A 22113-nucleotide genomic window follows, 5' to 3' on the forward strand; every position below is an offset into this window, starting at 1 on the left:
GGCGCGGCGCCGGCCGTTCAAAGCCTAAGTCGTCGGGGGGTGGGCGTGAGGGACGGGGCGGCGCCCCGATAGGCTGCGGAGGGATGATTGGCGTCTTGGCGCCCAATGGGCGCTGGCGGGCGGCCTTGGGTACCTGTGCTGGGCGGGCGGGAACGGCGCGCGGAGAGCTGAGGGTGGCGGCGGTCGACATGTTCCGGGGCCCGGAGAGCGAGGGCGGCCGCGCCGGCTCCAGGTGCGGCGCGGGGCACACGGGAGGCAGGCGGGAAGCGCGACCACGTGGCGGGAGCGGGCGAGCCCTGGGCCTCGACGAGTTGCGTGGGGTTGGGGTGGGGTTGGGGGGCGACGCGACCTCACAGAGGCCCCCGGGGCCGCCGCCCGCCTCTCTGCGCCGCCGCCGCGCGACTGAGGCCCGAAGCTCGAGGGGCCGCTCGCCGAGGCCCGGGCTGTGGAGAGCTGCCCGCGACCGAGGCCGAGGGCGGGGAGGGGCGCCCGGGCTCTGGGAACAAAGCTGTGTGGAGGGCGGGCTGCGCTCCCTCGCGCCTGGGCGTCCGCGTTCCGTGGGGTGCGTTCCGTGGGGGGTTCCCCGGGGGTGGGGTGTGCCCGTGGGTGCGGCCCAGTCTGTGGGGTGCGTGTCCATGTTCCTTGGGGGGAGGTGTCCCCAAGGGGTGTGCGGCGGTGTGTTTGTGGGGTGTGTCTGGCGGTGCCCCCCTTCGTGTGTGTGTGGCCTGTGCCCTGCCCGTGTCCCTGGTGTGTGTGGCCGTGTTCCCTGCCCGTGTCCCTGGTGTGTGTGTGGCCGTGTTCCCTGCCCATGTCCCTGGTGTGTGTGTGGCCGTGTTCCCTGCCCGTGTCCCTGGTGTGTGTGTGGCCGTGTTCCCTGCCCGTGTCCCTGGTGTGTGTGGCCGTGTTCCCTGCCCGTGTCCCTGGTGTGTGTGTGGCCGTGTTCCCTGCCCATGTCCCTGGTGTGTGTGTGGCCGTGTTCCCTGCCCGTGTCCCTGGTGTGTGTGTGGCCTGTGCCTTGCCCGTGTCCCTGGTGTGTGTGTGGCCGTGTTCCCTGCCCGTGTCCCTGGTGTGTGGCTGTGTTCCCTGCCCGTGTCCCTGGTGTGTGTGTGGCCGTGTTCCCTGCCCGTGTCCCTGGTGTGTGTGTGGCCGTGTTCCCTGCCCGTGTCCCTGGTGTGTGGCTGTGTTCCCTGCCCGTGTCCCTGGTGTGTGTGTGGCCGTGTTCCCTGCCCGTGTCCCTGGTGTGTGTGTGGCCGTGTTCCCTGCCCGTGTCCCTGGTGTGTGTGTGGCCCTGCCCGTGTCCCTGGTGTGTATGTGGCCTGTGCCATGCCCATGGCCGCGCTTCCACTAGTTCATGTGAGTCCGCTTCCTTTGGAAAGTGCCAGGGTGTCTGGGGAAGTCAGTTCTATCTCCTTTAATCTTCAACCTGGGAAGGTGGATGGCGCTCCTGGGCTTCGCTGTAGGAAGAAGTGGGTTGGGACAAAGATTTTCTGACTCATGTTTAATAGCCAGGAACGCTCAGCACACTTTTCTTGTGTTTTTGAACTTTTAAAGCACTCCTTGGGTACTGGGACTCACATAAATTAGAGTGGCAGAGCTTACAGGGTCTTTCGTCCACTTGAGCAGTGAGCTTGCATTGTGAAGTTTGGGTCTTCCGATGCCTGAGGTTTTCTGTGTGATGAGCCCCTCTGTGGCACAGCCTCGCCAGAGAAGTAGAAGAGAATGTGGGTGCCGTGACGGTTAAGACAAATACTATGTTGCTTCTCGGTCTTTTGGCTAAGATCAAGTGAAGACAAATACTATATCGAATAAATACTAAATAAAAGAATTGCTCCAACTTGCTAAAATTAAAAACCCTTTAGATTGGCTGGGTGCGGTGAATCACGCCTGTAATCCCAGCACTTTGGGAGGCCGAGGTGGGCGATCACCTTAGGTTGAGAGTTTGAGACCAGCCTAGCCAACATGGTGAAACCCCGTCTCTACTAAAAATACAAAGATGAGCCGGACATGGTGGCGTGTGCCTGTAGTCCCAGCTGCTTGGAGAGGCTGAAGCAGGAGAATCACTTGAACCCAGAGACAGAGGTGGCAGTGAGCCGAGAATGATCTCCGCACTCCAGCCTTGGCGACAGAGCAAGACTCCATCTCAAAAAAAAAAAAAAACCCTTTAGATTTGAGGGAGTTAGGTCAGTATTCAGTAATACTCGTAACCAAACAATTAGCCCTGGCTGGGCACGGTGGCTCACGCCTGTAATCCCAGCACTTTAGGAGGCAAAGGTGGATGGATCAGGAGATTGAGACCATCCTGGCTAACACAGTGAAACCCCGTCTCTATTAAAAATACAAAAAAATTAGCCGGTTGTGGTGGTGGGCACCTGTAGTCCCAGCTACTCGGGAGGCTGAGGCAGGAGAATGGTGTGAACCCGGGGGGCGGAGCTTACAGTGAGCCGAGATCACGCCACTGGACTCCAGCCTGGATGACAAAGTGAGACTCTGTCTGAAAAAAAAAACAGCCCTTAATCCATGTAACAGTGATTATTTCTCACACCTAGGTCTGCACCAATGTGGGACCAGAAGTTTACACTGTAGTGCTCAGAGCGCATCTGGTTTCTGGTTTCTGGTTCCTGATGGCCAGGGTTTTGCACCACCCACACCAGTGGTGTGAGGAACTGCATCCCCAGCCCTGTCCCAGTTGTTTGCATTTAGTACGTTTCTTTTTGTTTGTGCCGCCTGGCACTGGCTGCCCAGTAAATAATGGTGTTTATTATCACCCTGAGTGACACTGATGTTTTTATGTTGACTTTCACACTCCAGAAGTTAGCTGCAGAGGTGCCATGCTAAAGTCATATTCACACTAGTTTGGGGGATTCGTTTCTGGACAGGATGTTGGGAAAGGGAGAAAGATCTTCCTTTTAGGATGGTGAGAAAGGAAAGCAGGTCTGAAATGGAATGATGAGATATCACTGGAAGCTTCTGCTTGGGGTCCACCAGAAGTTGCATGTTTGCCATTCATCTGAACGGGGTTGAGTTGCAGGGTGGGTGCCTTGTAAGCGTCACACTTTGTTTTGCTGTGAAGGGAATCAAGTGGTGGCTGTAAGATTACCCAGCCAGGTTTTCCTCTCTTGAGACCTTACATCTCTTGTTTTCTTACTGAGGGATTATCTTGTGTTAAAGGGATTTTGTAACAGCATTATGCTTTAGCCATGATTAACCTGAGATCTTCCTTTAAGCTGTAACATTTATATTTGTAAGGAATTTAATCTGAGTTTATTTCTCACTGCTTCTCTTTAAGACTGACCAGTCCCCTAATCCTTTCTGAAGCTTGGGGACGAACTGTTAGAGAGGGTCAGGAGCATGGAGACCCCCCAAGGAGGGCCACACAGGTTTTCCCTCCCTCTCCAGTGCTGCAGTCCACTCCAGCTGTGTGAAGTTTTTCTTCTCCTGTGCGCTTGAGTTTCTGTTGTGTGTTTTGAATATCTTCACTGAACTATATTGAAGGGGTACCATAAGAGGCAAAAAACAATTGGGAAGCACCCCCCACCCACATTGTGAATTTGTCCCCAAATGTGTGAGTTCTAGCATTCCCCCCCGCCCACTAGTGTCATGGTGGTAAGTGTGCCTGTAGCCTAGAGAACGCCACACTGCACCATTGTTGTTGGGATGTTTTGATTGAAAGGTCTATTGAACACTCAGTTCCATTCATCCGAGACCCCTTTGAGGCAGCCCAGCACTGCAGTCTGTGTGAAACCTGCAGTAGGACCTGTTGCCTTTGTGATCGAAATGGCCACTGCCCCTTCCCTGGGGCTGGGTCTGTATGTGCCATAATTTCTGCTAAACCATTCTTTGGTACCACTTTTTTTTCTTTGCTTGTTTTCAAATAAAATTCAGAAAAGCACATAGAACAATGTTAAATATTGTATTTCCTTTCACCCCAAAGTAACACTAGTCATTTCAAGTAACTACCACTCACCTCCTGCGCCCATTGGTACCCTTTCCACATGGAGGCCACAGACCCAATTTGGGTTTCACCTCTTCCGAATTTTGGAGCCCTGATGGCACCCAGTGTCTGTCACATCACTCGCACGGAGCCTGGAGCCACCTGCGCATAGCTCCAGCTCTCCTGTTTAAACGTGAAGCTCCACCGGAGTGCGGACTTGCTCTTTACTCCATCTGCAGCGTCTGGGGAAGGATCGCCAATGGTGGTGCTCAAGAAATGTGCAGGTTGAACTGAAGCAAGGGTGAAAGGCAGAGGAGACAGGAGACTGTGAATGTAGGGAGTGTGGGGTCAGGAAAGAGTCCTAGAGAGCTTACAGTCAAGGCGCGTCTGCCTGGAATTGGATCTGACAGTTTGTGGCACCTTGAGGGCTTGAGAGAAGAGCCATGTTTCAAATAAGTCAGTAAAAGGAATTATAGCTCATGCTCAGCTCACATGAGACTTGATGATAAATTCTGTTCAATTCTAAAGATTACAGACCTTCATCCCTTATTCCCAAAGAGAGAGCTGTAGAGACCCACGCATGTTTAGGCCTGCTACACTAGTCAAGAAAAATCATGCAGAATTGGCTGGGCACAGTGGCTCAGGCCTGTAATCCCAGCACTTTGGGAGGCCGAGGCAGGCGGATCACTTTAGGTCAGGAGTTTGAGACCAGCCTGGCCAACATGGTGAAACCCCATGTGTACTAAAAATGCAAAACAATAGCCAGGCACGGTGATGCGCACCTGTAATCCCATCTACTTCGAAGGCTGAGGCAGGAGAATTGCTTGAACCTGGGAGGTGGAGGTTGCAGTGAGCTGAGATCGCGTCACCGTATTCCAGCCTGGTAACAGAGGAAGACTCCATCTCAAAAAAATAAAATAGGCCAGACACAGTGGCTCATGCCTGTAATCCCAGCACTTTGGGAGGCTGAGGTGGGCGGATCACCTGAGGTCAGAAGTTCAAGACCAACCTGGCCAACATGGTGAAACCCCGTCTCTACTAAAAATAGAAAAATTGGCCGGGCGCGGTGGCTCAAGCCTGTAATCCCAGCACTTTGGGAGGCCGAGACGGGCGGATCACGAGGTCAGGAGATCGAGACCATCCTGGCTAATATGGTGAAACCCCGTCTCTACTAAAAATACAAAAAACTAGCCGGGCGAGGTGGTGGGCGCCTGTAGTCCCAGCTACTCGGGAGGCTGAGGCAGGAGAATGGCGTAAACCCGGGAGGCGGAGCTTGCAGTGAGCTGAGATCTGGCCACTGCACTCCAGCCTGGGCGACAAAGCGAGACTCCGTCTCAAAAAAAAAAAAAAAAGAAAGAAAAATTAGCCAGGCATGGTGGCGGGCTTTTGTAGTCCCAGCTACTCGGGAGCCTGAGGCAGGAGAATTGCTGGAACCCAGGAGGTGGAGGTTGCAGTGAGCCGAGATTATGCTATTGCACTCTGGCCTGGGCAACAAGAGCGAGACTTTGTCTCAAAAACAAAGCATGCAGAATTACCAGGGCTATGTGATTCAGAAATGGATATGGAAGTCAGATGGCCTTATGGCCACTATCAGAGCACCTCACCTAAAATCTTGTTAAGTCGCCCGCCCCCTGCAACCACCCTTTATTTTTTTTCCTTTTGTTGAAACAAGGTCTCACTCTTTCGCCCAGGCTGGTGTACAGTGATGCAATCATGGTTCACTGCAGCTTTGACCTCCTGGGCTCAAGCCTGCCTCAGCCTCCCGAGTAGCTGGGACTACAGGCGCGTTCCACCATACCTGACTAATTTTTGTATTTTAAAAAATAATTTTTCTCAAGCGTACCTGTCTTTTTTTTCTCCCTCCTCAAATCCTCCAGGAAATGGCGACTGCTGACAGGAAGTTTGGCATCCACCTCCCCCAACCTCCTGAGTGGACAGGGGCCCTGGGCACCACTTCAGAGGTCTGCCAGCACACGCTTGGCTTCTAGGGTAGAGTAGCCAGCCCATGGGTCTCTGCAGGCGGAGACTGAAGCACTCTTTGCCTTCCTGCTTTATAGCAGGAGATCTGAGAATTCCATTCACATCCAATCACAAGGAGCCCTCAGCGCTCTGTCTAGCTCTTTTGAGGAGAAAGTGTTATTTTTGTTAACTAAACCTTGAGTGGTCAGTGTTTGCAAAGCTTTCCAGTGAGATCTAACCTCATATCATAGTTTTTGTGTGATGTTGAGCCCTGTAATTTCAAGTACAGTCATCCTTGGTATCTTGCGGGAGTTGGTTCCAGAACCCCCAGGATACCAGAATCCAAGGATGTGTAAGTCCTTGATATAAAGTGGTGTAGTGTTTGCATATAACCTATGCACATTCTCCCATATGCTTTTAAATCATCTCTAGGTTACAAGGTTACATATAATACTGTTCGGGGTCCCTGACTTCTCGCAACACCTAATACTATGCAAATAGTTCTTATACCATATTACCTAGGGAATAATGACAGAAAAATAGTCTGTAGATGTTCAGTATAGATGCAACCATCCTTTTATTTCTGACATTTTGATCTGAGGTTGGTTGAATCCATGGAAGCAGAACCTGTGGATACAGAGGTCTGACTTCGTTTCTAAACGTCTGGGATCACAGACAGTCCCGTCGCTTAGGAACAGTGAAAGAGCATGAGCCACTCACTGGTTTAAATCTCACTTTCAGTAAGCCTTTCTCAAATGCATTTAAAAAGTTTTTCCAGTTGTTCTGAATTCAGCATTTTACTTGTTTGCGAATGTAGAGGGTGCTCTGGGAATAGAGCTTTGTGGCAATTGCTTATTAGTTTTTAAGTTTAAGTTTTGCAATAAAAAGTGGTTCAAGAGCCAGGTGCAGTGGCTCACACCTGTAATCCCAACACTTTGAGAGACTGACACAGGTGGATCACCGAAGGTCGGGAGTTTGAGACCAGCCTGACCAACATGGCGAAACCCCGTCTCTACTAAAAATACAAAATTGGCCGGGCGCGGTGGCTCAAGCCTGTAATCCCAGCACTTTGGGAGGCCGAGACGGGCGGATCACGAGGTCAGGAGATCGAGACCATCCTGGCTAACACGGTGAAACCCCGTCTCTACTAAAAAATACAAAAAAACTAGCCGGGCGAGGTGGCGGGCGCCTGTAGTCCCAGCTACTCGGGAGGCTGAGGCAGGAGAATGGCGTGAACCCAGGAGGCGGAACTTGCAGTGAGCCGAGATCGGGCCACTGCACTCCAGTATGGGCAAGAGTGCCAGACTCCACCTCAAAAAAAAAAAAAAAAAAAAATACAAAATTACCCAGGTGTGGTGGCGCATGCCTGTAATCCTAGCTACTCAGAAGGCTGAGGCAGGAGAATTGCTTGAACCCAGGAGGCAGTGGTTGTGGTGAGCCAGGATCGCGCCATTGCACTCCATCCTGGGCAACAAGAACGAAACTCCGTCTCAAACAAAACAAAAACAAACAAAAAAGCTAGTCAGGTGTGGTGGTAGACACCTATAATCTGAGCTACTCGGGAGGCAAAGGCAGGAAAATCACTTGAACCCACTAGACAGAGGTTGCAGTGAGCCAAGATTGTACCACTGCACTCCAGCCTGGGCGACGGAGCGAGACTCCATCTCAAAAAAAAAAAAAGAATACTTTTAAGGGAACCTAAAGAGCAGTAAGAAAAGTCTGGTGTCTGTAAACTAGTCATACCAGTATTAACTAATGGTGGTGTGTGATTTCTTAGTAGATGTTAAGAAAATACTTTTGCTGGGTGTGGTGGCTCATACCTGTAATCGCAGCACTTTGGGAGGCCAGGGTGGGCGGATCACTTGAGGTTAAGAGTTCGAGACCAACTTTGGCAATATGGCGAAACCCCATCTCTACCAAAAATACAAAAAATTAGCCAGCTGTGGTGGCGGGTGCCTGTAATCCCAGCTACTCAGGAGGCTGAGGTGGGAGGATCACTTGAGCCCAGGAGGCAGAGGTTGCAGTGAGCCAAAATCACGTCACTGCACTCCAGCCTGGGTGACAGAATAAGACCTTGTCTCAAAAAGAAAAAAAATACTTTTACCCTGTGTAGCTGTGCCAAAATCCTTGCACAGTGACAAGCTTTCAGGGCTGCCATCAGTAATTGGCATGTACTCTGTGCTTGTAGGGCCATGAAGCCCCCAGGAGGAGAATCGAGCAATCTTTTTGGAAGTCCAGAAGAAGCTACTCCTTCCAGCAGGCCTAATAGGATGGCATCTAATATTTTTGGACCAACAGAAGAACCTCAGAACATACCCAAGAGGACAAATCCTCCAGGTATGGGCCTTTGGAAATCCTTAATCCTTTGGCCTCTACGATTCTCTTTTGAAAATATTTTCTGTTTCTTTATACTGAGCCTTTCCCATATTTTCTGGTTCAGGTAATTACTTGTCATCAGAGTTCTTCCAAAATGAAAACGTTCTGATTTGTACTTTTCTCTCTTGAAGGTGGCTTGAGTAGTCTTGAATTCTCCATCTGTTCTGGAGACTTTGGTTGAATGCAGGCACTGAGGACACAAAGGTGGACAAGGGCTTCTGGTTCCTGCCAGGGAGCCGCTCCCAGTTGTTCCTTCGACCCCTCTGAGATTCCTGAAATTACGTGCAAATTATTGTGCATTTAAACATTTTTCCTAGGGAGGGAAAGTGTTTTTAATCGGATCATCAGTGGGATTGAAACTCTTAACAAGAAAGAATTGATCCAGCACACATCTACATAGTTCTTCAGTGTTTACCCCACCTCCTGATGGTTACAGTGGGAGGGACTCTTTGAAAAAGGTTTCTTGGCACTTTGGGAGGCTGAGGCGGGCGGATCACGAGGTCAGGAGATCAAGACCATCCTGGCGAACACAGTGAAACCCCACCTCTACTAAAAAAAAATTAGCCGGGCGTGGTGGCGGGCACCTGTAGTCCCAGCTGCTCAGGAGGCTGAGGCAGGAGAATGGTGTGAACCCAGGTGGCGGAGGTTGCAGTGAGCCGAGATCGCACCACTGCACTCTAGCCTAGGTGACAGAGCAAGACTCCATCTCAAAAAAAACAAAAAAAAAAGGTTTATCAGCTGGACGCAGTGGCTCATGCCTGTAATCCCAGCACTTTGGGAGGCTGAGGTGGGTGGATCATGAGGTCAGGAGTTTGAGACCAGCCTGGCTGACATGGCGAAACTCCATTTCTACTAAAAGTACAAAAATTAGCTGGGTGTGGCGGTGCACGCCTATAATCGCAGCTACTAAGAAGGCTGAGGCAGGAGAATCACTTGAACCCGGGAGGCGGAGGTGGCAGTGAGCCAAAATCACGCTAGACTCCGTCTCAAAAAAAGAGAAAGAAAAAGGTTTCTCTTGGCTGGTAGACTGTCCGGTTGAATAATCGCACAGTGGAGGTTACCTGAATGGCTTTCCCCTGTCTGTACAGGAGGGGAAAGCACAGTCTCTTCCATTCTTAGAAGGTTTGAGAGGCCATGCTCAGGTGTCATTGTGTCAGGCAGGTCCTGAATCAGAGCCAGCTCCACTCCCGACCTCACCCAGTTTTGGGGTACCAATATTTCCTGACCAAATATAGAGGAAAAAAAGCAGTAGATCCAGAAGCTAGTTTTTTCTTTTTTTTTTTTTTCTGTTTTGAGACAGGGTCTCACTCTGTCGCCCCAGCTGGAGTGCAGTGGCACCATCATGACTCACTGCATGCAGCCTTGACTTCCCAGGCTCAGGTGACCCTTTTTCCTCAGCCTCCTGAGTGGCTGGGACTACAGGCGTATGCCACCATGCTTAGCTAATTTTTTTTGTTTTTCTTGTGGAGACAGGGTTTAACCATGTTGCCTAGGCTGGTCTGGAACTCCTGGGCTCAAGCCATCTGCTCACCTCGGTCTCTCAAATTGCTGAGATTACAGACATGCACCCTTGTGCCCAGCCGAAGCTAGGTTTGCTGCTTGCCTTGTTTTGTTTTGTTTTGTTTTGTTTTGTTTTGTTTTGTTTTTGGTCTGTTTGGTTGCTTTTTTGGATGTAGTTAGAGAAGTGAGTGTTTTTTATTAAGTGACTAATATTCTCATTGTTTCCGGTTTATGAATTTACGCCCAGGGACTCCTGCATGTCCTTTTTAGAAAGGATAGCAGAATAATACATCGCATGCAAGACAGAATCCTAACTGAGGCGTTTCCAGGTGTATGAGTCTGCTCACTTGGCCGCTACTCAGCAGAGTCATGTCTGGAGCTGTCCCTAGAGCGCTCTGTGGAAGGCAGGTGGTACTCCTTTGCCCATTCCACATAGTCTCATGCCTGGGGGGAGCCCAGCCCCTTGCAGCTGGTGAGCCAGCCTCCACTCCCGGTCACAGTGTGTGGTGTCAGCTATCATGGCTCCCCATGCCAGGTTCCTGCTTCTCACGGTCCTTCTCACGGTTGTTGCGAGTTTTTCTATCCCTCCAGTGTTCTTCGAAGACAGTTTATGATGTATTATCAAGGGAAGCCTGAAAGGGAAACTGGTCACCACCCAACGAGATCTGGAGTCCTGCCCTCTTTCTACACTTAGTCACACAGACCTAGCCCCACAACCCTCTAGTTGCACGGCCTGATTGAGAAAAGTATGCAGAGGCTGAGTGTGTGTGTAACAGACCACATCATAGCCATCGGACATTTACCAATTCCCATTTAGTGTTTCAGTGAATCTTCAGTAGTCTCTGTGTTCTGTGTTGGTCGCCTGGTTTAGATGTTCCGTGAGGCCGGGCGCGGTGGCTCAAGCCTGTAATCCCAGCATTTTGGGAGGCCGAGACAGGCGGATCACGAGGTCAGGAGATCGAGACCATCCTGGCTAACCCAGTGAAACCCCGTCTCTACTAAAAAATACAAAAAACTAGCCGGGCGAGGTGGCGGGCACCTGTAGTCCCAGCTACTCGGGAGGCTGAGGCCGGAGAATGGCGGGAACCCGGGAGGCGGAGCTTGTAGTGAGCTGAGATTCGGCCACTGCACTCCAGCCTGGGCGACAGAGCAAGACTCCGTCTCAAAAAAAAAAAAAAAGATGTTCCGTGAATTGTTTTTCCTCTTCTAGCATTGATGACTGACATCTATGAATTGTTAATATTTACCAGGGGCTGTGCTAAGTGCTTTGCATGTGTATTTTTCATTTGGTCTTTGCCGTAACTAGGAGTAGGTGGTTTTGCTCCTTTCACAGAGGAGGATACTGAGGCTCGGAAAAGGTCACTGGCATGCATAAATCCCAAGCTAGTCAAGTCAGTAGCAGAGCTGGCCTTTGAATCGGGGTTTTTCTGACTCCAGATTCCATGCCTTAAACTGACCTCCTGAATGTATCCACTGGGATAAATTTTTCAAAATGGAATTGGTGGATCAGATGGTATATGAGTTTAAAATATGGATAGATATTTCCAACCAGTTTTTCAAGGCATTGCCCGGTGTTTACCTATCTTGTGTATGTGCTTATTTGCACCAATAGTATTTATCTTTTAGTTTTGCTTTTTAAAACAAATCTTGTAGGCCAGGTGTGGTGGCTCATGCCTATAATCCCAGCATTTTGGGAGGCTGAGGTGGGAGGATTGCCTGAGCCCAGGAGTTTGAAACTGGCTTGGGCAACATAGCGAGGCCCAATCTCCCAAATAAATAAATGATATTTTTAAAAACAAAATAACACAGAGCCCTTGGAAATCGAAAATCTAGCAGGAGGAGAAAACATCTCTCGAGGTTATATTCAATTATTAGTGAATTTAGGCATGTTTTCTTGCTTCAAAGCTGAATTTGTTTTTCAAGTAAAATGGTAACAGACATATGCAGTACGACCTCCTAGTTAAGAAGGTCAGAAGCAGAGGTTCATTGTTTAGGGTTGCACGTATACGTGGTAAAAATGTGGTTTCCACAAAATTGAGGCGTGTGGTAACCTTGGGTGAGAGGGAAGGAACGCAGGAGTTTCTGGGAACGGGCACTGTTCTCAGTGACCTGGGCAGTGGTTACCTGGTGTCTACCCTGTAGTTATTTGTGATAGTTAATGTCTTACAGACTTTTCTGTGTTATCTTTCACAGTTTATTTTTTTTTAATGAGTGGTGTCTTTGGCCAAAAACTATCTTCTATTTTAAAAAGCTGGAGTCACGTTTAAAAAAAAAAAAGTAAGCTGTTGTAGCACAGCCAGGAACGATGCAGTGGGGGCTGGGGGTTGCACACATAGTTTTCTCCGCCCCGCCCCGTGGTCCTGACGCGCTTGTTGACACAGCCCCGCAGCATTGCCAAGGGCTTACTCAGCAGGCCAGGACTGTTCTAACCACTTCACCTGAATTTACTTGTTTAAGCCTCACCGGTGACCCTAGGTAGGTATTATTATTTATTACTTTATTTTGTTTTGTTGATTTTTTGAGACAGGATCTCAATGTGTCACCCAGGCTTCAGTGCAGTGGCAGAATCACAGCTCACCGTCTCCAACTTCTGAGCTCAGGCAATCCTCCCACCTCAACCTTCTGAGTAGCAGGACCACAGACTAATTTTAAAATGTTTTTGTAGAGACAAGGTCTTACTTTTTTCCCAGGCTAGTCTTGAACTCCTGGACTCAAGCAGTCCTCCCACCTTGGCCTCCCACTGTGCTAAGATTACAGGTGTGAGCCGACGCACTTGGACTGTTTGTTACCTTTTTACAGTTAAGAAGATGGAAATGAAAGAAGGTTGACATAACTTGTCCAAGGTCTCACAGTTAATGAGCAGCTGAGCAGAGACTCTGACCCAGGCAGTCTGGCCACAGGACACTCTCCCCACCGTGCTGTGCTGCTTTCCCTGGCCAGGGGTTTCAAGCTTGGGGACTGTGGGTCCCTGGGAGGTCCATGGCTGAGGTTCAGAAGGTTTATAAACACCATGAAGTCATATGAAAAATGTACACATTTTTCTGCAGGGCGAGTCCCACATATCGCCGGATGTTCTGTTATCACCTGCAAAAGGCAGACACACTCCGGCCCGAGCCCCCACTTGCTGTACTGTGTTACAGTCCTCCTTGTCAATGCGCTCTGTGCTCCTAGAACTGGTGTCCCAGAAAGCCACCCTGCTTTAGGCCCCACCCCCGCAGTGGGGCCCTCAGGAGGGTCTGAAGATGAGCAGGTGCACAGACCCCCAGCCGAGCCTCATCTCCACACAAGCAGGCATGGGCTCTTCATCTGGTTGCTTCTGTGGAGCAGTGTGGATTGTTAACACTAGGAAGTAACCGTTAAAAATGTATTTTTTTCCTGTAACCAGATTGCTCTAACTATACACTGTGTGTGAAAAAAGTTGTAGTCCTGCTAAAAGCTCCTCTATCCCTGCCTATATAAATGAAACTCTAATGTCCCTACTTCAGAACACCGACTCCATTCCTTTGGACTCGGTGTTTCCAGGTGGGCTGTCCTCAGTCATTACACATGAATAAACTCTCTTTAAGTTAAATAAATCAATTTACAAAATTTAATTTTTCGAGAACAGAAAATGCAAAAGATCGGCCAGGCGCGGTGGCTCTAGCCTGTAATCCCAGCACTGTGGGAGGCCGAGGCAGGCTGATCACGAGGTCAGGGGATCGAGACCATCCTGGCTAACACGGTGAAACCCCGTCTCTACTAAAAAAATACAAAAAACTAGCCAGGCGAGGTGGCGGGCGCCTGTAGTCCCAGCTACTCGGGAGGCTGAGGCAGGAGAATGGCGTGAACCCAGGAGGCGGAGCTTGCAGTGAGCCCAGATCGCGCCACTGCACTCCAGCCTGGGCGACAGAGCGAGACTCCATCTCAAAAAAAAAAAAAGAAAATGCAAAAGATCAAAACTCTGTAAACAAAAAAAGGAGACTGTGTTAAGCAGTGTTGAGCCCCTGCATTCCCGCAGTCCTGTGTCTTCACACGTGTCGGTATCCCCTGTAGGTAACCGCTTTTCTTCATATAAAAGCAAATAAGAACACCCCCCGCTTTTACATGAAAACATTGCATGCTGTATGGATGGTTTGCACCCTTGTGTTTTCACTGGACAGGGCGTATAGATACCTCTTTATGAGTGCATAGAAAATAAGGTTAACGGCCGGGCGCGGTGGCTCACGCCTGTAATCCCAGCACTTTGGGAGGCCAAGGTGGGCGGATCACGAGGTCAGGAGATCGAGACCATCCTGGCAAACATAGTGAAACCCCATCTCTACTAAAAATACAAAAAAAATTAGCCGGGCGCAGTGGCGGGCGCCTGTAGTCCCAGCTACTCAGGAGACTGAGGCAGGAGAATGGTGTGAACCCGGGAGGCGGAGGTTGCAGTGAGCTGAGATCGCGCCACTGCACTCCAGCCTGGGTGACAGAGCGAGACTCCGTCTCAAAAAAAAAAAAAAAAAAGAAAATAGGGTTAACATGTTTATTTCCATGCCAGGCACTGTTGCAAGCATTTGACATATGGCTACAGTAACTCACTGAGCTTTCTTCCAGTCCTGTGAGGGAGTCCTTTTATTACCCCATTCCACAGATGAGGACTGGGGGACACACAAAGGCCAAGTAACTTTCACAGGATCACACAGCAAGTCAGCAGAATGCATCATCTTTCCTTTTAGATTGTAAGTTCTTGGTACACCAGGGGCATGATTTTAATGACACCAACCTCCGTTTAGCACTTTGTCAAAAGCGGGTGCTTGGTGTTTGCTGAGTGAAGAGGTGGTCCGTTGGTCCCACAGGGTAGCCATCTTTCTGTAGAACGTTGGGCACAGGTATTTAGGCTGAACATCTATCCCTTAGTCACCTGCTACTAGGAAGTCACATCTTAGATGCACACTTTCATTATGGCTTATCAAGTCACTTACAGTTGGCAACAAAGATGTTACGTGTCTGTAATTTGCAGACATACCTAGTCTCTGGAAGTACCGGCCAGAATGAGGTCAGAGGAATGACTAATAAATATTTTCAGGGTGGCAGATTTCCCTTGAATAGGGCATGTTATTAAATTCAAAACTCTATCTGTGTGACTTAAACATTTAGCTGTTTATTTTTAATCTACTGAAGAACTCTTCATGGGTTTTGTGAGGAGCACCAACAGGAAAGCATGAAATGTTCAAAGTTAAGGAAATTCTAGAGGGAAAATCTGCAGTTTGATGCCATCTCACCTCTAGGGCCAGCCTAGATCAGCTCAGTTCTAGACATGAGGGCTGCAGGCAGGCCCCTGATACAGCCATGGTTTTGACATAGGTCTTCAGGGGTTTCGGTCTGAGCATCCTGCCCTGTCGGCCTGGAGCTCAGGGCTGGCACTAGGGGTTACTATGAGAGGAGGTCTGTAAAGCCCTGCAGGTGTGGGGTGGGCTCCGATGGACGTCTGGCTGCTCAGTGTTCTGTGATTGTTTCTGCAGGGGGTAAAGGAAGTGGTATCTTTGACGAATCAACCCCCGTGCAGACTCGACAGCACCTGAACCCACCTGGAGGGAAGACCAGTGACATTTTTGGGTCTCCGGTTACTGCCACTTCACGCGTGGCACACCCAAACAAACCCAAGGTATGGACTGCATTCCAACATGACAGAGCAGCAGCAGGTATGCCAGGTACTCTTTCCAAAAAGGCTCCAAGGCAGATGTGACATGTTTTTAGGGAGAATCATGGTGGGTGACGTGGATTGTCCTGGATGCAAAAGCATTAGTCATCAAGTTTGGAAGTTCCCCTGCGTCACCCAGGAAACAGTCCAGCCTTGTGCTGACTGAAGCCGTGGGGGAAGCTGCTCCTGTGCCGGTGGCGGATGCCCACTGCCCACGGGCTGCGGCGGCTCCTCACTGCAGCGCTGTGGGGCGCGGAGAAGAGAGGGAACAGAACGTGCAGCAGAGGAGCCGGGCCCTGTCCGTCTTCCACTCTTCCTGTTTCATCTTGGAAAGGAAAAGCGACAGTTCTTTTTTGATGGGCTTTTCCCCACACGGTTGAGGTCCTCAACTGGTTACCTGTGCAGATTGTCAGCACTTGACTAAAGCGTAGCTGACGCCTCTGACCCAGTAATGGCATCAGTAGAATAAGATAAGTGACCTGGAAAGGAGAGGAATGCCTGAGCAATGTGACCTCGGGCATGCTTAGCAGGGATTGATTAGATCTGCAGCCTCCCTGGGCTGTGGTGGAGGGCTTGCCTAAGGCCAGTCTCAGCTTCCCTGGGACCAGAGCCTGCACTGCCTTAGCTTGGACATTAGTTTGAGTGGTGGCATAACATTTCTAGGGTTTACTGCAGCCACCATTCGTCAGTAAGAAAGGCCAGGATTTATTACTAACATAATTAGCAATATTTTTTTAATATGTTTATTCACTTTTCTACCTTTTTTGTGGTTAAAAGATATGGTCTAGTTCCCTAAAGCAGAAAATTCTTAAAATAAAATTCGTAACCATTTCTGGAGTTACTTAAGCTTAGAAAACTGCTGCACGTTTATCGGTTTATATGCTGGAAGATGGCCCATTGAAGAATTGAAATGGAAATGTAAACAGAAAGGAGAGGACATGACTGGATGAGAGTGTCGCCTGCGGCCAGCCTGGTTTAGATTGCCCTACATCTCTCTTGGGCTGGCGTCTCTGCAGCGACATCTCTTTCCATTGTAAAGTCTTATAGGACCCGTTAGACTCTGCTGAGGTTTGGTTGGGTTTTTTTGTTTGTTTGTTTTCTTTGAGACAGAGTCTCATTCTGTCGCCCAGGCTGGAGTGCGGTGGCACGATCTCAACTCACTGCAGCCACTATCTCCCGGGTTCAAGCAATTCTGCCTCAGCCTCCCGAGTAGCCAGTATTACACCAACATGTCCGGCTAATTGTTGTATTTTTAGAAGAGATGGGGTTTCACCATGTTGGCCAGGCTGGTCTTGAACTCCTGGCCTCAACTGATCCACCTGCCTCAGCCTCCCAAAGTGCTGGGATTACACATGTGAGCCACTGTGCCCAGCCATGCTGTCTGAGTTATTTTCAAGAGAGCATCTCTTTGGGAAGTATCTTTGGGGGCTTTACTACAAGCTGAACTTTGGCCGGATCAGAAATGTCCTAAAAGTCAGCAATTCGGCCGAGAGTAGTGGCTCACGCCTGTAATCCCACCACTTTGGGAGGCTGAGGCAGGTGGATCATGAGGTCAGGAGATCAAGACCATCCTGGCTAACATGGTGAAACCCCATCTCTACCAATAAAAAGCGTGGTGGCGGGTGCCTGTAGTCCCAGCTACTCGAGAGGCTGAGGCAGGAGAACTGCTTGAACCCAGAAGGCAGAGGGCGCAGTGAGCCAAGATCACGCCACTGCACTCCAGCCCGGGAGACAGAGTGAGACTCTGTCTCAAAAAAAAAAAAGTGAAAAGGCAACCCACAAAATGGGAGAAAATATTTGCAAATCATATTTGATAAGGGGTTACTATCCAGAATATATAAAGAATGCCTACAACTCAACAACAAAATAACAAACCCGATTCAGAAATGGCAGTAGACTTGAATGTACATTTCTCCAAAGAAGAGATACAGGCAGCCAAAAAAACACCTGAAAATATGCACAGTGTCATTAGCAATTGGGGACATGCACATCAGAAACCCATGAGATGCCAGTGCATACCTGCTCGGATCATGTGATGTAAAAATGGAAAATAAAAGTTGGTGAGGATGCGGAGAAACTGGAACCCTCATGCAGTGCTGGTGGGAATGGAAAAGCGTGCAGTGGCTGTGGATACTGCCAGTTCCTCAGAGTTGAACAGGATTACCACATAACCGAACAATTCTGCTCTTAAGTATGTACTCAAAAGACTTGAAAACAAGGAGTCAAACACTAGATCCTTGCACCAGGATTATTCACAGCAGCCCGAGGGCGGGGATGACTCAGTTGTCCATCCACAGGTGAATGGGTAAACAACATGTGGTCTGTCCATACAGTGGAATATTAGAGGAATGGAGCATTGACACACGCTGCAGCATGGATGAACCTTGAAAATATTATGCCAAGTATTTAAACATTTGACTTTGAGGCTGGGCACAGTGGCTCATGCCTATACTCCCAGCACTTTGGGAGGCTGAGGCAGGCGGATCACTTGAGCCCAGGAGTTTGAGACGAGCTGGGCAACGTGGCAAAAACCATGTCTCTACAAAAAATACAAAAAATAGCCAGGTGTGGTGGCTCACGCCTGTAGTCCCCACTACTTGGGAGGCTGAGGTGTGAGGATCGCTTCAGCCCAGGAGGTAGAGGCGGCAGTGAGCCGAGATCACAGCACCGCACTCCCACCTGAGTGACTGAACAAGACTCTTGTCTCCAAAAAAAAAAAAAAATTGACTTTGATATTTAAGGAATCATTAATATTTGGAGTTCTGAGGGAGTTATTGTTATTTTTTAGAGGATGTTTTAAGAGCTACATCTTGAAATATGTATGGATAAATGAAATACCACATTTGTTTCAGAATAATCTGTAGAGGGTTTGGGGGGACTGAGGTCAGATGCACAAACATTTTTGTAAATTAAAACATTATATGCCCTGGTTTTCATTGTCCATTTGAATGAGGGTAAAATTTTCTGAGTGAGTCCTGACTCGGTGGTTTGCCTGTTGCAGGATCATGTTTTCTTATGTGAAGGAGAAGAACCACAGTCGGACCTGACAGGTGAGCTTGTGTTTTCTTTCCTTTCTCTTGAGTGGCCTCATTCTTTCTGGAAGAGCTGCTGCTGTGTCCCCTGAGAATGAGGGTCTTTCTCTGCACCTTCCAGGCTACTTGATTAACATAAGCTCGGGTGTGTCCACTGCAGGAGGAGTCAGCATTTGAAGAAGGCTGGGGTGAAACCTTGGGACTTTGCGGTCTTGCTCATCAGCCTAGGCCCAGGGCCATGGGGTCGTCTCCCAGAAACGGATCTGTGTAGTGAAGGGCAGGCATCCCAAACTTACAGTGAACTCAAGGCCAAGTGCAGAGCTGGCAGAACTAATCGAGAAGAGAGGGGCCCGGGGAGGGGTGGGGGATGGGGAGGCGGGTGTCTCCATGGTGGGTCACCTCGGGGAGCGAGCCACTGCCCAGGCTGAGCGGCAGACTTCGACTCTCCCTGCGGCTCTTCAGCCTGACTGTGGGCATCGGTTTCTGCCTGTGGGTCTCCATTTCCCTTAACTAATGACCAAGATTTGTGGGATTTCATTCACCTTGGAAAAGTCCAGGGTAACAGCCACAGGGCCTGCCTTTGCCTCGCTAAGCCCTCGGCTAGGACACATTTGCTCTCCTCCTCATGGTCACTCTCAGGGAGCTTGAGATGGAAGAAATGGTGTTTAACAAGCAGTATGAAGAAACAATTCACTTAGGAAGAAATCTAGGAATATTTACAATAGCAAGCCCCAACTTTATGCCCATTTCAAAACTGCATCTGCTAATTGCAGTGAGTTGTTTTGGTACCAGATGAAAAGCCTGTCTGTATTGTCTTCCCTTTCCCAGTTACAGCGTGAATTTCTTGCAAGTTGCTCTATGACACACTGTTTATTTCCACAGCCTGCCTGTCAGGGTCACGGGTTGCCTCTAACGCGATGGTGTGCTAACTTTGTGTCCCACAGCAGCAACAAGCATCCCAGCTGGAGCACAGCCAGGTGAGAAAGGCAGCGCCAAAGAAGCAGGCCTCGCCAAGGAGCAGGAGCCCACGCCCACAGTCGACAGCCATGAGCCCCGGCTGGGACCGCGGCCTCGCTCTCACAACAAGGTCCTAAACCCACCGGGAGGCAAATCCAGCATCTCCTTCTACTAAGAGAAGCCACTGCTCCACCCGGAGCCAGACCAGAAACTCAAGAGATAGGGTAGCAATGTTTTCATTTCCTTTTGCCCAAATGAGCGGGGTGGGAAGAGGGTTAGTCATGTGTGAGCCTGGCTGCTCAGCGTCTCCACGGCCGTCTTGAGAGCTGCCTGGAGACCCGTGCCTTCCAGACGGCTGGGAGGTGCCTCTGTGGGGATGAAATGGGGCACCCCTAACCATCGCTCGTGTGTAGGCCAGGTTTGAGAGGAACTGGAAGGGGGGTGAGGGTGGGGAGGTGGGGCAGGGCATGGTCCTTGGATCAGCAGTCTGCCAGCTGACTGGATGTCTAGGAATGACTGAAAGAAACCAAAACAACCTGTCCGCCGCTGCTGTTCAATGGAGGAGGCGTAAGCAGAAACACTAACAGTATATTGCCCTCTTAGCAGAACGGCTTCCATTCTGGAGATCACGGCTGCTAAATCCAGCGTCCCCACTTCATTTTACCCCCAGCGTATTTGTTCTGCAGTCTTTTCTTGAAACATCTTGATTGCTTTTCCTCGGCAGCTTTCAAAAAACCAAATAGTTGTTATCTGTCTTCTGCTTTATGGAAGATCTTTTTGGTGCCCTGACCCTCTGAAGTGCCCAGTTCCTGCCATCTGAAACCTCGGCCTGATCTGATCTCATGTCAGAGGGCTGGTGTTGGTCCTTTACATGCCAGTTTTGCTTGTGAGTTCTTCCTTTTTCCCTCTTATCAGCCTTAAGTCTAGGCCTCTGTTGTTCTCCAATGAGGTAGACAGTTCCCTTCACAAGCCACAGTTCTTCCCATAAATGAGGCCTACTGACCTCTGCGGGACTTTCCAAATCTATTCAGATACATATGAGTAAGTGGCTTATTTAAGTTCTTCCTGTGTCTGTCTTTATTCCTTAATTGGTTGGTGGAAAGAAGAGATGCTTGGGAACCTTGGGTTCTTAGGTTTGAATTCTTTAATAATATCTAAAAAGCTATTTTTAAATACCAGCTTTACATAAATGATTGTTGACTCTGGTCTGTTTCTGACACCTTTCCAGAAAAAAGTCAGTTGTTCAGGTACACCAAAGAGGAAGAAGAGCTGTGTAGGCCACCCTCTACAAAGCTTTCTAGAACCTCTGGATCTAACTCACAAACAAGCTTCCGGAAGAGACTACAGACCTTAGGCCAGGAGATGAAAGAGTTCAGTAGCAAAGTCACACCTGTCCAATTCCCTGAGCTTTGCTCACTCAGCTAATGGGATGGCAAAGGTGGTGTTGCTTTCATCTTCAGGCAGAAGCCCCTCCCCATCTCCCTAAAGGGCTGCAAGCTCAGTTCTCATGCTCTCCTTGGGTGGGCATCTGTTAACAGAGGAGAATGTCTGGGTGGTGGCAGCTTTGCTCTGAGTGCCTACAAAGCTAATGCTTGGTGCTAGAAACATCATCATTATTAAACTTTAGAAAGGCAGCAGCCGTGTCCAGTGAGGCTCACGCTGCCTCAGTGCTTAAGTGCCTGCAGACGCTGCCTGCCAAGCTCCCCTTCCTACACCTGGCCCGCTGAGGGGTCTGCACAAGGCTTTGTCAACCAAAGACAGCTCCCCCTTTTGATTGCCCGTAGACTTTGGAGCCAAGAAACACTCTGTGTGACTCTGCATACACCTCATGTGGTTTAGCTTCAAAGTCATTGATGCAACTTAAAAGGAAACAGTTTAATGCTGGAAATGAACTACCATTTATAACTTTTTTTTTTAATTGAGAAAATGATTCACGAATTCCAAATCAGATTGCCAGGAAGAAATAGGACATGACCGTACTGGGATCTGTGATTCTCCCAGCCCCTGCTGTCCACTAGGTGAGAGGAAAAACTCTTTACTTCTGCCCCTGGCAGGGACTTCTGGGTGATGGGAGAAACCAGAGATGGGAATGAGGAAAATATGAACTTTAGCAGAAGCCTCTGGGCAGCTGTGACGGAGCCCCTGACGTTACTTTTCTCGCATCTGTCCCGCCTTCTTTCCCTGTGCGAGGCTGTGGGGCGGGATTCAGAGTGCTTAGTCTGGTCACTGGGAGAAGAGGAGTTCCTGCACATGCAAGTCCTGCTCTGTGGCTGTCATTTGCATTTGGAAGGTGTTCTGTATGTCTGTATGTTGGGGACTGCCTGTATTTGGAAGGTTTAAAAACCTAGCATCCTGTTCTCACCCTCTAAGCTGCATTGAGAAATGACTTGTCTCTGTATTTGTATTAAGCCTTAACACTTTTCTTAAGTGCATTCGGTGCCAACATTTTTCTAGAGCTATACCAAAACAAAAAGCCTGTACTCACATCACAATGTCATTTTGATAGGAGCGTTTTGTTATTTTTACAAGGCAGAATGGGGTGTAACAGTTGAATTAAACTTAGCAATCATGTGCTCAGAGCCTTTGCTGTCAGTTGTGTGTGTCCCTTAGAGTCCCTTCCCCCACAGCTTTTCTTGCTGAAAGGGTTTGCCTGTTTGTTTTGTTGTTTTGCATTTAGCCAGAGGATGCCAAAATTA

At 49.3% G+C, this 22113-nt stretch overlaps 1 protein-coding gene across 2 annotated transcripts; it reads left to right on the forward strand.

Moving 5' to 3' along the window:
- The first annotated feature begins 154 nt into the window (after nt 1–154).
- JPT2 (Jupiter microtubule associated homolog 2) lies at nt 155–21996 on the forward strand. Of its 2 annotated transcripts, XM_074028535.1 has the most exons (6): nt 155–232; nt 8079–8227; nt 15250–15392; nt 18430–18478; nt 19405–19437; nt 20646–21849. In XM_074028535.1, exons 1-6 carry the CDS (start codon nt 189–191, stop codon nt 20840–20842), a joined length of 615 nt encoding a protein of 204 aa, XP_073884636.1. In that variant the 5' UTR covers nt 155–188; the 3' UTR covers nt 20843–21849. The 2 variants fall into 2 exon arrangements, with proteins under 2 accessions (XP_073884636.1, XP_005590931.2); XM_005590874.4 differs by having other exon boundaries at nt 19405–21996.
- Nucleotides 21997–22113: the final 117 nt, after the last annotated feature.

The sequence above is a fragment of the Macaca fascicularis genome, chromosome 20 (assembly GCF_037993035.2).
Source record: "Macaca fascicularis isolate 582-1 chromosome 20, T2T-MFA8v1.1".
Lineage (NCBI taxonomy): Eukaryota > Metazoa > Chordata > Mammalia > Primates > Cercopithecidae > Macaca > Macaca fascicularis.

Coding starts and splice junctions, on each gene's coding strand:
- JPT2 (XM_074028535.1), top strand. CDS start 189: ATGTTCCGGGGCCCGGAGAGCGAGGGCGGCCGCGCCGGCTCCAG. Junction 233..8,078: donor GGCGGCCGCGCCGGCTCCAG/GTGCGGCGCGGG, acceptor CTGTGCTTGTAG/GGCCATGAAGCCCCCAGGAG. Junction 19,438..20,645: donor CCCAGCTGGAGCACAGCCAG/GTGAGAAAGGCA, acceptor ACACCTTTCCAG/AAAAAAGTCAGTTGTTCAGG.